This window comes from Lynx rufus, unplaced genomic scaffold (genome assembly GCF_022079265.1).
Source record: "Lynx rufus isolate CCGP_SWC_20201006 ecotype Redwood Valley unplaced genomic scaffold, mLynRuf1.p SCAF_4, whole genome shotgun sequence".
NCBI classification, from domain to species: Eukaryota; Metazoa; Chordata; class Mammalia; order Carnivora; family Felidae; genus Lynx; species Lynx rufus.
In genome coordinates this window covers 79,998,057-80,014,453 of record NW_025814856.1, presented here as the reverse complement: position 1 = coordinate 80,014,453, position 16,397 = coordinate 79,998,057, and the positions used below count along the sequence as shown (strand labels likewise).

Sequence of the window (16,397 nt, the reverse complement as noted above, 5' to 3'; positions counted from 1 at the left end):
CCTGAGCAGACTGGTGTTCTGAAAGGTCTGTGCGGGCTGTGATGTGGCAACCCTCCAAAGAAGTGTCAGAATCAAAGTTTAAATTGGTAACAAACAAAATAACCTAGAAATTACTGCATCTAGACCACATAAGTAATGACCAACAGGAAGGAAGCTCAGCTAATTGTCCAGGTTTGTTTTGTTTTCCTAACAGAAATTAAAAGACACTAGTACAATTTTATTCAGACATAGGATACTGAAATTTTAGAGACTATGAACAATATGAAATGTAACACTCTACAAATTTAACACTATAAAAAGTTGATATAAGATTGGAACATATAGGGGTACCTGGGTGGCTCAGTTAAGCATTCAACCTCGGTTCAGGTCATGATCTCACTGTTCGAGAGTTCGTTCAAGCGCCACATCGGGCTCTGTGCTGACAGCTCAGAGCCTGGAGCCTGCTTCAGATTCTGGGTCTCCCTCTCTCTAGGCCCCTCCCCTGCTCGCACTCTGTCTCCTCTCTCTCTCTCAAAAATAAATAAACATTAAAAAAAATTTATTTCTGATCGGGACATATCAAAAATGTCATAATTTCCTGGTCAGACCCAAGGTGGTCCACCTGAAGGGTTTAAGAAGACTGGAGGTCGACGGAAGGGCTCTCAAGGATGGGATGGCTGAGCACCAAAACTGAGGCCCAGATTACTTCCCTGGTTCTCACCCCAAGCTTTTCTTTTCTGTTTTGCATGACAGGCTTCTAATAAGGCTTAAATAAAGAAATAATTTTGGTATTCAAACCAAGTCTGAAAACTAATGGTAACAGCTGTGGCCTCTCCGATCCAGTTCCGAATCAGTCAGTGGGAGGGCAGTACCTCAGATGACTGACTACACTTCGTGGCTGGTTCCCATTTGGTCTCAACTTTTAACTCTGATCTCCTTCATGAAAGCTGGTACTCAGAAACAGTCCCTTATCGGCATCTACTTCTCCTCAAAAATTCTGCCCTTATCTGCATCTAATTCTGCCCGTTCACACTGGCACACTTATCAGAATTCTTCTTTTTTAAGTTTATTGTATTTATTTTCAGAGAGAGAGAGGGGAGGGGAGGGGAGGGGCAGAGAGAAGAGAGAATCCCAAGCAGGCTCTGTGGAACTGCGTTTGATGCGGGGCTTGAACTCACAAACTGTGAGATCATGACCTGTGCCGAAATCCAGAGTCAAATGCTTAACTGACTGAGCCACCCAGGCCCCTGACCCATCAGTATTCTAACAGAGAGAAAGAAAAGGGGAAGGGAAAAGACATGGGAAGGCAGAGGTAAAGGATATGCGCCGTACCAAGCGAACAAGGACCTGGGGCAGGCTGGTGTGAGTGCAGACTAGCACATTCACTTTGGAAAACTGGCAGTGTCCGCTAACACTTAGCAACTGTGCTCCCAGGTACACACAGGGCAGAAGTGCAGGCATAGATCCACTCCCCAGAAGACAGGTGTACAAATGCTCACAGGAGCGGCAATCCTAACAAACTGCAGATGTCCCGCATGCCCATCAGTAGTAGAATGGATACATAAAGCGAGGCACATTCAAGTGAATACCGCACAGCAAGGAGACGGAACTAACTGCCGCTGCTGCACACAAACACGAGCGTAGCGCAACGTAATGCATGTACGGAGGGTTTCTATTTGCATGTAACGCGGGGCGCCTGGGTGGCGCAGTCGGTTAAGCGTCCGACTTCAGCCAGGTCACGATCTCGCGGTCCGTGAGTTCGAGCCCCGCGTCAGGCTCGGGGCTGATGGCTCGGAGCCTGGAGCCTGTTTCCGATTCTGTGTCTCCCTCTCTCTCTGCACCTCCCCCGTTCATGCTCTGTCTCTCTCTGTCCCAAAAATAAATAAAAACATTGAAAAAAAAATTTAATATTTGCATGTAACGCTCAAGGGCAGATATAACTGAACAGTCAGATGTGGAAATAGCCTCATCTTTATCTTAATACTAAGTAAGACCCAAGATAGGGGCGCCTGGGTGGCTCAGTCGGGTAAGCACCCGATTTGGGCTCAGGTCATGAACTCACGGTTCATGAGTTCAAGCCCCGCATCGGACTCTGTGCTGACAGTGCACAGCCTGTTTGGGATCCTCTCTCTCTCTCTCTCTCTCTCCCTCTCCCGTTCAAGTGTGCACACACGCTCTCTCTAAATAAACAAACAAATAAAATTTAAAAAGACCCAAAATGAATCAAAGTCTTAAATATTAAAAGTCAAAAACTTTTTTTAGGTAAGCCTAGCAGAAAATCATAGTGACCTTGGGCTTAGCAAGGGTTTCTTAGATACAACACATAAAACATAAACAACAAAAGAGAAAAAAATAATTGGATTTCATAATGATCTATGATCTGTGCACTTTCCCATATATATCTTCAATAAACATATTACTAAAAATTAAATGAAAACAGCAGAAAGCATAAGGACTGAGCAGAGGGAGAAAACACAACCAGCCACGGTCATCTCTTCTAACCCCTCAGAGAAAGTGGTTCTCAAGTACACCCGCAAACACAGACAGAGACAGAGGTGAGCATGAGCAAGGGAAAAGCCGTCACCACTAACTACCTCTGCCTCTTCACTACAATGAAGAGGAATTTTTTTTTTAAAGATTTATTTGTTTATTTTTAAGTAATCTCTACACCCAACAATGGAGCTCAAACTTACAACCCTGAGATCAAAGTCGCATCTCGACCTACTGAGTGAGCCAGCCAGGCGCCCCAGAAGAGGGAATTTTTAATAAAATTTGGCTATCCTCCATGACTGCTCTTAGTTCACACCATAGAGACATGGAGGAAAATACGTTCAACATAAGAGCAAATAAAAGACGCCTTGGTCCTGGATCCTTTTCCACCAAATACCCTACACTTACTTCTTTCTCCAGGTGGTCCCATCCTGATGTTTTTGTTTTCCCTCCCATTCCCCTTATTCTTCCAGGCTTCTCTTTTTCCTTTCTGCAACCACGCATCATTATCATATGCCCTTTTTTCTTTCACTTAAGAGGCTCCAAAATAAGAAAAGGAATTAAAATACACACACAAAAATAGCACAGGTTCTTTATGTGTTTCAAATGCCCCTCTTCTATTGGGGTAGGGGCAACAATCTCTAACCTTTCTAACCAATCCTGTTTACACAGCATTGGCAGGATATAGGCCAGAGCATAAATATTTTTATGATACTTTCTCCCTCTTCCTTTCTCTCTCCTCCTGAAAAAAAGGCAGCTAGCAATTTCTAAATTCAAGTGGGATGCTAATGATCCAGGCTTGCACTTCCTATCTCTTCCAGGATAAAGACCCCTTTAATCACCAAAATATCTCTTTCTCTCTCAACCTCTCTCCCTCTCTCTCTCTCTCATGCAAGTGCGAAATTATCCTTTTATTATCTGTTACCTGAGAAAATACAATAGTAGGCACTGCTACTTAGTTAACTTTTGACTGACTGTGAACTTTATTAATTACAATAACATTTACATTTCACAAGAGCAAATGTGGCCAAAGCTTTGTGTGAACATAGGTTCCCCAGCTTCTCGAGACCTTCCTTCCCCTCACAAACTCCACAGGCCTCCCTGGAGTCAGCCCAGAAACACTGGGAATCCTCTCTCTGAGCACTCTGGGCTCAACTGTTCTCACCGATAAAGAATTGTCCAATTTTGTTCATGAGTTCACTGAAGAAGTAGCAACACAGTTTGTCCAAAATTTTAATAGAGCAAAGTGCCTTCTGCTCACTCAGGATCTTTTGAGGTTGATTTGCCAGAGTCTTCCCCACAGCAGACAGACAGACAGACAGACAGGCAGGCAGACAGACACACACACACACACACACACACACACACACACACTCACTCACTCACTCACTCACTCTCTCTCTCCTCACTTAAAACTTGCATGTGGAAATGTTTAAGAAATGATTATCTTTTTTCTAGATATTATCATGATTACTACTCCTTTTCCTCCTCTTTCCCACCTACTCCACTCCATAAATTTCCAAATCCCAGAAGTGTTATGGCTAAGTCAAGAAGAAACAAAAACTTGAAAACCTAGTTTTTATATCAAATAAATGTTCACAGCTTTCTTTTTTTCATTAAATGGGGGTAGGTGAGGAAGTAAAACTGTGCCTGGCCCTGTCACTACCATGTTTAAGATGAATACATTCATTCATTCAACAGGCAGCAATTAAAAAGCAAATACTCATAGTAGGATGTGCTCCTAAAATCTGCAGAAGGGGGCTCTCTTGCAACGGATACGTGTTCCTCTTAGCTGGTAATAACATACAAATCAGGCATCATTTGTTTTTGTCTTTTTAATTCATTCAATAATATTCTCTGTCCTTAATTTAATAATTGAGTAAGTTGACATTTTCCCCTTTCTCTGAAATATAAAACCAAAAAATAGAATTATAACTTTCTGTCACCCCACTGGACTTTGTCCCCTGAGTCAGCCATTCTGAACAGTACTCCCCACCTCCCCTACAAAAGAACATTTAGATGGATCCCCACTCTTCTTTTAAAGGTAAAAATACAATCTTAAATCTCAAGGTGGTATTGAGATCCATTAAGAAAACATATTTTCTAATTTAGGTTCCAAAACAATTTTCAAAATTCCATATACTGCTTCAAATCGTATTCGTATTTTTCAATGAAGAACCCTAAGTCTACAGAAATAAATTTATTTTTTGTTTCGTTTCTCCCGTTTTACAAAACTGTCTGAGCAAGAATTAATTCAACCAATACTAGCTGTCACACAGGACTAGCAATTCTCACTAAGCGGGTTAAAAATAGGAGATGGAAGAATTATTAGGAACATCACATTGCTGTTTACAGTTATTATATTTTTACTTATAAAAATGTTGCATTTCCACTCCACTCAGTGGTCTGAAATATCAAAAGATCATTCTATCCTGCAGACAGTGAACGAAATCATTTGTGCCAAGTGGTAAGTTTTGGTTTCTTGCAAAGCAGCTTCTCCCCCTCTTTTAAAGAAGCAGGGTTTCTTCATCATTTCTACCCAAAAAACCATGTGGAATACTGACCATATGTAAGTTCCAAATAACTGAATTCAGGCTGAATTCATTCAGCTAAATGAAAAAAAAAAAAAAAAAAGTCAAAGACTTTTAAAATTAAGTAACCGGTGAACAAGGAACTGAATGAAGAATGTGATGGTAATGTTACATGATACGACAGAAATGCGTGAGCAGGATATAGCACTACTAGGCTATGAATTTTTTTTAACTTTACATTCTTGCTTTTCAAATTCTTTGAAACACATTGAAAAGACAAATCATTTGACTACTCGTCACTGTATGCCTTTTACAAAGAGGAGAAAAAAGAAGTAACTTCTATTTTTAATGTATTTACATTAATGAAACAACTTCTATGTTTGCAAAGTGTTGGCTGACCCATAAATTAGATTTATCACCCATTAAGTCAGCATATCACAACTGCCATATACATGTCTAAGCACCCCCAAAAGAATAACAAACAAAGCAAGCAAGCTCTGGTAAAACTGTGTATAAAGCTGTCACAAGCATAGTGGCTGGTTTCTGAACTTTAAAACCATGACTACATGCATCCTCCGTTTCCATCAAATTTAACTACAGGATCTTAGGTATAAAGATTTAAAAAATAATAAATTATTATTGTTATAACAATAATAAGTAAATGTAATCACCAAAATATTTTAGAATCTTTCCTTTAACTAGAGAAACCTCATCCATTCCTAACTTGTTTCTCACTAATATTCTTCCATTCTGTTCAACATCCAATTTATCAATAGCGAATTCATGCTACTCAAAAAAGCTAACATAATCATTGCTGCCATCCCATTGAGAATGCTCTTCCCTGGTAACAGAACTCCAACATCACAGTTGGCGCCCGGACCGCTCACTATTTACACCACCACCCTCTCCCCTTCCCAACACCACCATTTTACTGGCTGAACATTCACAAGGCTGAAGATTGTTTTTCATCTCAGCAAACAGAATGTTTAAAAACTCGGATGGCTAGCCACAAACCAGGAGTTAGAAGCTACGTGAAAATAAACACAAATGTGAAGAAATTTTTCTATTTTCAATTTCTAAAGAAAGCAGTTAACATCTTATTTGTAATGCCCTAAATTATAGCCAGAAGTCTTTCCCCTAATTACACTAATAAATCGATTTAATGTCATCATTTTGCCATCAGATCATGTCCTCCATGCACTAGTGTACTTTAATTAAATCCATTTTACCATGGTAGGCTGTTCACCTCATTTTTTTCCCCAGTGCTTTTCCTCTATCTTCCTCAAGTACTAAATCATGTCTCCATAATATTTTCCTAAATATTAAATCTATGAAAAAGATAACCTCAAAACTAACCACGGACGAGACAAATCAACACACCTTCAATATAAAATATCAACATAAAATATAAACTATTAGGTAACCAAGAGAAGGGTAAGCATCAACTGTATGCCCAAGAACCTCCATTTAAAACATTATGTAGTATACACAATTTTGGCAAAGAGAAGTGAACACAGTATTTACATACCAATATAGGCAACTATATTATTAGCCTCATTTCTGGCTTGAGATAAAAATACCTTTATTCCACTTATTAAGTAAAATAGCCATTTTAAGGAAATATCTCCTTACAGGTATAATCATTTGATTGACAGACAAAATAATTGCTTTAAAAATACTTCTGAGTCATTTTGTCCTTACCTGCAGGCATGAACCATTACTGCATGCAGTGACTGTTCCATTTCCTAGCACAGACTTGAAGAAGCATCATATCTCTCTTTCAGAATGTGACTAATCTGTGGGTTTGCAATTCCTAAGCTATTTACAAATGGCACTCCCTTTCCATATAAGAAAATATTTATTACACCAAAAGCCAAGTATTTTTAACCTAGATCTTACAAATAATGTGATTTTGTGTAGCAACCATCTCCAAACATAGGAAGAAAATCTAATACTAATATTTCCTTAAAGAAAGCAAGATTTTTGTTTTGTAGCGAAGTAAATTATTTTTTAAAGCCTTCAACAGCTGTCACACATGAACTAGCGCTCTGCTGTGCGATGCTGTGCATGCTGCAGCTGATTAAGCTTCACTATTTTTTAAAAAATCAATTACCCTTTGTAAAAGCAGAACAGCCTGCCCAAATACACATCTTCGACACAGCACAATGACCGGCATGCAGTACGATACGTTATACAGCAAACTTGACAAGAAAAAAATACGTCCTGCTTGTTTCTTAGCAATGCTACACCATTAATTGTTCATGCAAGAGATGTAGCTGTACCTTTCTGAAGAGGACGACTTCTCAGAGTTAACTGACATCAGCAGCTCAATCTTCTGCTTGATTTCTGGAAAAATCAGAAAATATTCACAACCAAGATTGCCTGCTCTTGCTTTCAAGCTTTATATCAACAGATTTTTCGTCTCTGATCCCTTTTGTTCAAAAAGAGGCCACAAGATTCGCAGTACTTCTGTTAGGACTGGGATTCGATGGTGCTATAAAGGGAAAAGCTCCAGAGGCACCAGGCCTTGCTAAACTATGCACATGACTGTTTATGAAAGCAGGAAGTACCATTTCTTTTAAGCGGAGGGGTGTTTTCTTTTTTAAGGTAGAACCAGCATGGCTCTGCAAGAAGATTTCAAATGCAGCAAATTAAAATACAAACAAGAAATGCTCACAACTGGACTGGATACACTGGACACTCTGAGAAGCCTGGATAATAAAGTTACAGGCTGTAAAGAACAGATGTGCAACCCTGGGCTACTTCTATTTCACCAGCCCTGAAAAATATGGCTCAGTGAATCATTTTTGTCACTTAAGAATGAAATATTAAACCAGAACCCCAATTTATAGATCAAAAATTTTTTAACCTTTCTTAGAATTTCTTGACCGTCTTTAGTTAAAGAATGTGTTTAACATCTTGTCCTTAACTCCTTCAGAAAAAGACTTGTATTTTACACCTTAATTCTCCCCTCCTCCTTCACAGTACAGCACAAGTGAACAGCAACACCCAGTTACCGAGCAGATAATATACTTGTCCTTTTAGGAAAGGACTGACAATGCCATCTGCAACAGAAATGTAAGCGCCAATTCAATTTAATTAAAAGATAATTGCTGATACTGATTTGGAGGAAAAGAAAAAAAAAGAGAGACAGAGATAACAGACCAAAAGGAAAGGAGAGGTAAAAATAAAAGGGAGAAGGAAAAAAGAAGGAAAATAAAACCTAACACATTTCCTTTTAAAAATACTAATGACTGACCGAAAAGCACGTAATTTTACGTGAATAAAACTGACATGGTCCCATTACCCAAACTATTTCACACGCAAAGCCGTTTTCCCACTCCTATTCCCATGCATAATAAAAAGTTCACATACCAAAAATAAAACACCTGGCCACTGACATACTGCTATAGGCAGTCTCAGGATATCAAAGTAGAGCTAACAGTTTCAGGGTATTTTTTTTCTTAGGGGTAAAACACATTTTAATTTGTAAGAATCTTGACTACAGAAATCAAAGGAATAGGAAAAGGGAATAAAAATTAGTTGCATAAGATACAATGGACCTGTTCAGAAATATCTTTTTCAATGTTGTTAAAATAAGGGATTTCCAAATTGTTTAAGCTTACAACTTCATCCAACGGGCACTATAAAGCTGGCATGAACGTCCGTTTAGAGAACAGAATCTACCACAGCTCTGGCCAAACTACCTAACCACTGGGGAGAGCACACAGCACAGTGGTTAAGACGAGATGATGATACTGAAACTTACCTCGAGGATTCTTACGTGGATTACAGAGTCTGGCACCGGGTGCCACAGAGAATGCTCAGTAATGCCCCTCCCGCCGGTTTAAAAAGAGCAGTGTTTAAGAAGAGCTCAGCCTTGGCCACCAGCAGCCTTGGATCTGAAGGCAGGCTCCTCCAGCATTTTTAACAGCCCTATGACCTTGGGGAAATTAATGAGACTCTCTAAAAGCCTCTATCTCCTCTCCTATAAAATGGGGATAGCAACTGCTTGTAAAGGGCTGTTGTGAGCCATATGAAATACGGTAATCCATGAAAGGCATGTAGATGTAGTGTTGTGCCTGCCATATAGTAAGCCCTGTGTCTGCTGCTAAGTAGTGCCTAGCAAAGGACAGTAATCCTAAATAAATATTTGCTGAAGGAGTTAATGAGGTATACTAGGTCTGTCCTATTTTAAAGAGCTTGTCCACAGTTTTGATCTACTTTCTCCTTACTATCAACATCAACATGCAGCTTTTTATCACTATAGTTTGATTTTATGTGGAAATTTAACTTTAATCTGTATCTCAGTCTCCCTGTGTAATTCTCAGTTTATCAACTAGCCATGTCAGAAATGAGGTTACACTTGAATCCTTCTTCATCATGGTAATTGTTCATTCCAAAAAGACAAAAGATTCACCCTTCAGTGTGCAGATCATCTGTGCACATAAGCTGAAAGACACCCAATTTAAACCACACAGTTCTCAGGAAGTGTATGCCCATCTTACAAACATTAGAAAGAAAAGTTAAAGCTTTGAGAGCTCCAAGCCAAAAGGGTTTCCAGTAATACATGGACAGGTTTCTAACATGTTTTTCACATTTTCTTCAAACCTTCAGATATGTTTCTAGTTCCTGAAGGACTAAAACATTCAGGAATGTTTACAAATACTGTATGAATATTGTATCCTCTGAGGCCCATAAGGTCCATTTCTTTTTTTTTTTTTTTTTAATGTTTGTTTATTTTTGAGAGACAGACAGACAGACAGAGTGCAAGTGGGGGAGGAGCAGAGAGAGGGAGACACAGAATCTGAAGCAGGCTCCAGGCTCCAGGCTGTCAGCACAGAGCCTGATGCGGGGCTCAAACTCACAAACCGTGAGATCATGACCTGAGCTGAAGTCGGAAGCTCAACCAACTGAGCCACCCAGGCGCCCCCCAAAAGGTCCATTTCTAGTCTACTACCTACTCCTCCTTACCAATACCATCCGTGGTCTAATTATTCCCCGCATCCATTGAGAACCCCAGAAGCCATGTCATTGAGTCTTACTCCACCACAATACCTGCCATAGTACCGGAGGGCTTCGATGTTCACGTTCGTAGGACTTCCACAAACCCTTGGCTAAGGACCTCAGCCTTCTGAACCTCTGATCACTTGCGTCATCTACCGTGACCACACTCTCTTACACACACTACAAACATTCCCCCAAAATTAGTTTGTGTTTTATTCACAGTATCTATGACCCTATCCTTCATTTTTTTGCAATTAAGTCCACCGGTCTTTCTCTTTATGAATGATGGTCTTCCTGTCACATTTAGACTTTCCCCACACCGGTTTTTTAAAATCGTCCCATTTTCCACAAATAACGCTTTATAATTCACTTTGCATGTAAATCTTGGACCCTTCTAGAACATATTTCAGTCTATGAACGGATGTAGAGATCCAGTCTGCTTTTATAGTTACACTTTAAAATGCTACACCCCCATCAACCCCCACCAATTCTAAATTACTCTCTTCACTACCACTCCTCAGGTTCTTCCGAAGCGGCCCTCGTAACAACCCCATAAATACATATTTATTCAATCATCTAGGGTCTCATTCAGGCCAGTGAGTATTAAGGCCACACTTCTTTATTTCACAAAGAAAATAAACGAGGGGCACTTGTGTAGTTTGAATAAGCATATTTAAAATTATGGTTGATTTTTTTTTTTGTCATCATGTTCTTTTAATTTCTAAATAACATTATGGGACAATGTTAAGTTTTTCTTTGTTTTTCTAATGTTTTTGTGTTCTGATTCTCCTCCTAACTCTAGGTTCTTTGCTGGATCATCTTTTTTCACCCAGACCTTAAATGTAGGAGATACTTATCTCACGTGATCCTCTTTTCACTCACCGACTCTTCCAATCTGCTCCCCTGACATCCACAACCAAAGGACACTGATGGTGACCAAACCTGAACTTCGAGCCCAATACTCTCTCCTGCAACTCAGCACTGTGCATCCTTCCACCCTTCCTAGACATCTTCACCTACATGGTCCCTAGATGCCTTGAACCCACCATCTAAACCTAAACTCTTCAACTTCCCAGTCTAAGATCTCCTATGTAGAACCTTCACATCTCCCCAAACAGCAGCAGCATTGTCCTTCTGAGTCTGGAATGTTTGAAGGATTCCAGACTAGCACCCCTGTCTCATTTGGGGTATCATTACCACCACTCTCCCCTTCCAACCTATTTTATGTTCCAGGACTGCTGAGTGCTACTCTGGGATTCCCTAAACACACCATGCTTTCTCACACCACCAAGTGTTTTCTTAGAACGCAGTTTCCCTCCCTGGGATGCCACTGCCCAGTGTGCTTCCCTTGCACACCCAACTCACTTTTCTAATCTCAGCCCACGCGCCACCTCCCCTCTGACTGCACCCCAGACAGAACACAGCTCACCTCCGCTGTCCTTCTATATATCACATACACCAGCAGGACAAAATTACTGAAATATATACGCTACTTGTCTGACTCCCCGAGACCAGGGCTTCTTTAGGAATGGAGACCTGAAGTTTCATTTCAATTTACACTTACTTGTTGATTCTTTCATGGTCCTCTTAGCCTATCCTAGTCAACGTTACAATCTAGCTAACTTCGTGTCCTTATTCTTAAATATACATTTCCAGACACAATTACTCAATCGGAGATTCAAACAACTACAGAGATAGAAGAGTCCTCAGAAGTCATCACTTAGCTGAACCACATTAATTTATGAAGAAGAAATTTGAGGGCTAAAAAGATAAACAACTGGTGGCAATAACACTTTTCACCTTCGCCCAGACTACCATTTCTGAGACCTACAGCTAAATTTCCAAGGACCTAGCAACCCAAGCAGAACATTCAGCATCCTTTAAAACCTGCTTCTAGGGGCACCTGGGTGGCTCAGACGGTTAAGCATCAAACTCTTAGTTTCAGCTCAGGTCATGATCTCGCATTCATGAGTTCAAGCCCCGCACTGGGCTCTGTGTTCACACTTTGGGGCCTGCTTGAGATTCTCACTCCCTCTCTGCCCCTCCCCTGCTCGTGCTATCTCTCAAAATAAATAAGTAAACTTAAAAAAATTTTTTTAAACCAGCTTCTAAATCTATTTACTCATATTTCCAATCAATTAAAATCATCACTTGATTTCTTGATTAAAACAACTGGTCAGTCTTGGGGCACCTGGGTGGCCCTGTCAGTTAAGCGTCCAACTTCTGCTCAGGTCATGATCTCACGGTTCATGAGTTCAAGCCCCACATCAGGTTCTGTGCTGACAGCTCACGGCCTGAGGGCCTCCTTCGGATTCTATGTCTCCCTCTCTCTCTGCTCCTCCCCTGTTCATGCTCTGTCTCTGTCTCTGTCTCTCTCTCTCTCAAAAATGAATAAACATTAAAATTTAAAAACCAACTGGTCAGTCTGTGACATCATACTCTTCCTATTCATCACATTATACACCAAAAAGGAAAAACCAATTCACCAGGATCTCCCACTCATTCTCTTTCATCCAACCTACAGATCCAGAATAAAATGAAAACCTTTTATTCTGATTGTACCCACACTTTAAAAGATACTCAAATCCCTCGCAAAGATGAACACATTTCGCTCTTCGGTTAATGGCCTACTATGTCTAATATTTAGTTTTCTACTCAATAACGTGAGTTTGAAGACTCATGGAACACTTAGGGCTATGAGTCCAGAGCTGAGACCATCCCTGAGAACCCAGACCAGGAAGAGTGGTTACTCTCCCTTTCTCTCTGCCCCTCCCCTGTTCACATGTGCATTCTCATTCTCTCTCTCAAAATAAATAAACAAACAATTTAAAAAACAACCAAGTCCAATAAAGGATATGCTTCAAAGATCAGACAGTGTGGGAGAAAAGGTGCACAGCCCTGAATCCACCTGGATCCTAAGAGCAACAGTAGTGTGAGACTCACACAGGATGCTGTGGAGAGGACATGTTCCCACGTCCTTTACATCACTACCTGCCCAACACAAGCTCACATGGGACCCTTCCTTTTAAGACATGGAAATTAAGATATAATAAGTGGGCAGACAGTTCTACCTAAATTCTTAAACCTACATCCTTTCTCCATGGGTGCTATTCCAACAGATTTACTAAACTTAATTTCTCTTGCCAAATTGCTTTTTTTTTTTTAATGTTTATTTTTATTTCTGAGAGAGAGAGAGAGTGCTAGCGAGGGAGGGGCAGAGAGACAGACAGACAGACAGACACGGAATCCAAAGCAGGCTCCAGGCTCTGAGCTGCCAGCACAGAGTCCGACGCAACACCCAAACCCACGGACCACAAGAGCCAAAGTCAGACACTCAACCAACTGAGCCACCCCAAGCACTCCTCTCTTGTCAAATTCTTTACATCACCATTCACAAAGCTGATTTTATTTCAGGTATAAAGAGGATTTTTTTTTTAATGTTTATTTTTGAGAGACAAAGAAAAACAGAGTGCAAGTAGGGGAGGGGCAGAGAGAGAGGGAGACACAGAATCTGAAGCAGGCTCCCAGGCTGCGAGCCCTCAGCACAGAGCCGGATGTGAGGCTCGAACTCACGAACCGTGAGATCATGACCTAAGCCAGAGTCAGACCTTAACCGACTGAGCCACCCAGGCGCCCTGAAAGAGGATATTTTAAATTAATGCTTTATCTGTATATCTGGAGCCATTTCAGGCTGCAAGGAACAGGTATGTGCTCAGTTTACCTCAGGGGATAAGACAGTACTGCCAGAAAACATCTAAAAGTTAAGAACAGAGCAAGACTCTGGCTGAGGCCTGTGGAGGCATTTATCTGTTCTTAACAGCTCTTGATACTCAGTTCATGTTACCAAGTGTTCAGAGGGATTGCTCTCCACCTTAATGCTTCACCATTCTGGGGACTCAACACCTCTCTGACCCTAATTCCGTTTCTCCTGTCACTACCAATTAACTGCTTCTCTCTGTTTCTCATGTTCACAGATCCTACTGCCTCAACCATGCATGCTTACGGCCTTCTCTCTCGGTGTCTCCAACTTAAGCCTGCAAGTATCTCTACGGGGCTCCCATGTAAATGCAAACCAGGGGCTGCAGCAGCTTTTCTGGCCCAAGTGTCAATCCCTGATAATACCCTCTGGGGCCAAGTATTGAGTTCCTGACGCAAAATTCAAGAGACGGGCACATAAGAGACTCTTCATAAAGGAGCAGGAGTAAAGCAAGCGCTCTGAGATGTCTAGGAAGGTCAGTGATGAACTGACCAACACCATGAAGACAGTCGGGTGTAAAAATGAGTCCTTGCCGTCCCAGCATTCATTATTCAAGCCTTCTGTTAGAAGAACACAGAAAAAAGCAAAAACTGTGCAAACAAAAGCAATCATTAACGACATGGCCATTCAAACAACTGTCCCTGGTTATTCCCAGTCTCCATCTCCATCCATCAAACCCCTTCTTTCTCTCTCTCACACTGATGGTCATACAGTCCAACAACAATTCAAATAAGATGTAAACCCAAAACAAAGTGAAAACTGAAAATACGTTCCAAAACATGCAACATTTGACAAGGCTAGCTGAAGACACTCACGAGATGTTAGAATCCCAAATGAGGCTACAGAAGGAGTCAGGAAGGTCAGTAATTGATGAGAAAAATCAACAAGGACAATAATATGCTAAGTGTCTCAAGAATGACAATTATTTGATTATCAGTGACTAATGGGGAAGATAATAAAACTCTTGAAGAGTCTGCAAAAATGTCCTTCGTTATAATTGCATTATAAATTATAAGATATCCAATCATGTTATTACACAAAATTTAGTACAAAAATATATGCCAAAACAATCAACACTTGATGCATTCTTTGTTCATTCTAATATTCAGTACTTATTTTTCATTAGAATTCAAATTTTGATAAATAAAATAAGCTTACTTTCAAAATCATTTTATTTTTCAAGATAAAAGTCCCAATTTCACCCCTTCCTTAAAAGGAGACTTTTTCCAGTATCCTGCCTTCTGAACAGGGTGATGGGCCAGCGGACTACACTGTGTTCACTCCAAACTCCACAAAGGGGTGGGAGTGGGAGGGGGAGGGGACAAGGAGGGGAAGGAGGTGGTCTCCAGCTGGCTAGGTTTCGATTTGAACTTTCAAGGTAGCTGCTGCTGCCACTAATCAGAAATTTCATTTACTAGAGGCAATACTTTTCCTTCTGTTACTTCTTAAACTAATTACCCTGAGTGCAACTGATAACGCAAAAGGAACATTAGTTTAAAAGGAAAAGTTTGTTCCCGATTTTCAAGTTCTAGAAAGAAAAGCAGGTCAATCCCCTCAAACTGGGATTCCCATCCTCACTCACCCTCATAAGCCTGCAACTGCAAGCAAGAGGCAGGGAGAAGAGGAACCAGGTGCCCTGGCTGTGTCTGCAGCACCAGCCTAGACCCCAGACCACCCAACTGGACACGGCAGGGGTGCGCTCAGACTTCACAGGCCTCCAGACAGTATCTGTTACCAGTGCTTTTGTTATTTTGATATTGAGGAATTCCAGGACAACTTAATACAAAAATGTATTAAAATACGAAAAGATGAATGTTTAAATAAATTCTTAATTTTATTACCATCACCATCATTGTCTTCTATCAGCAAGGAAATGTAATGAAACTAATTCCTGAAAACTGTCTACAGGTTTCTCACCACAGCACAGTATCATTAATAGTTAATCCAGGCTGCTAAACAGAACAAAGACACTCTTACCCTGACTCTGTTGGGGAGACCTAAGAAGTAACACAAGTTCTTAGATAACTGAGCTGTTACACTCAGGGTGAGATCCAACCTCCCCCTTCACCATGAGATCAAGTTTAAAGCTTTCTCTGTTTTACGCTTATAAAATAAATACCATTTGTACAATTTTCTGATACATGAATTTTAGAATTTACAACACAGAATACTACTCGGAAAAAGAAGTATTTTTATAATCCTAACTAAAAGACAGTTTTTCATACTAGATATTAATATACAAGTGAAACTACTCGGTTCTCTAATATTGTGGCTTACAATGTCATAAATTAAGACATTTTAATTTCATTTACAATTTTGGCACATAAAGGACTGTGAGTTCACCAAGGCAATAAATGCTTGCTTTTATTGACTCCTGTAGTAAACCAAGGCCGTTCAACCATCTTCAAAAGTAATTTCACTATGTTAAGAGGAGGTAAAATTATTGTACAAGGCTTATTTACATGTATAAGAAAACAAGCCATATCAAAATATGAGGTATAAGGAGGAATTAGAGTCCCTAACTCCCAATCCACATTAACTTTCAAACTTTAGAACTGCAATTCTGAAATTGATGTGATGCAGTCCAATCTGTCCACCCTTCCACATTCCCTCATCACCAACAGGTGCTGCAC

The 16,397-nt window shown here is 40.4% G+C and overlaps 1 protein-coding gene across 5 annotated transcripts in view; it reads right to left on the bottom strand.

The window, feature by feature from the left end:
* Window positions 1–16,397, bottom strand: part of SRPK2 (SRSF protein kinase 2) — a 251,603-nt gene that overhangs the window by 152,760 nt on the left and 82,446 nt on the right. The window contains exon 1 of one of the 5 annotated variants that reach the window (XM_047096474.1): window positions 7,283–7,522. The exons of the other annotated variants lie outside the window; for them this stretch is intronic. Coding sequence (XP_046952430.1) covers window positions 7,283–7,320 — 38 coding nt within the window. The 5' untranslated portion in view covers window positions 7,321–7,522. Of the gene's footprint in view, window positions 1–7,282; window positions 7,523–16,397 lie in introns of those variants that run through there. 5 annotated transcript variants of the gene reach the window in all.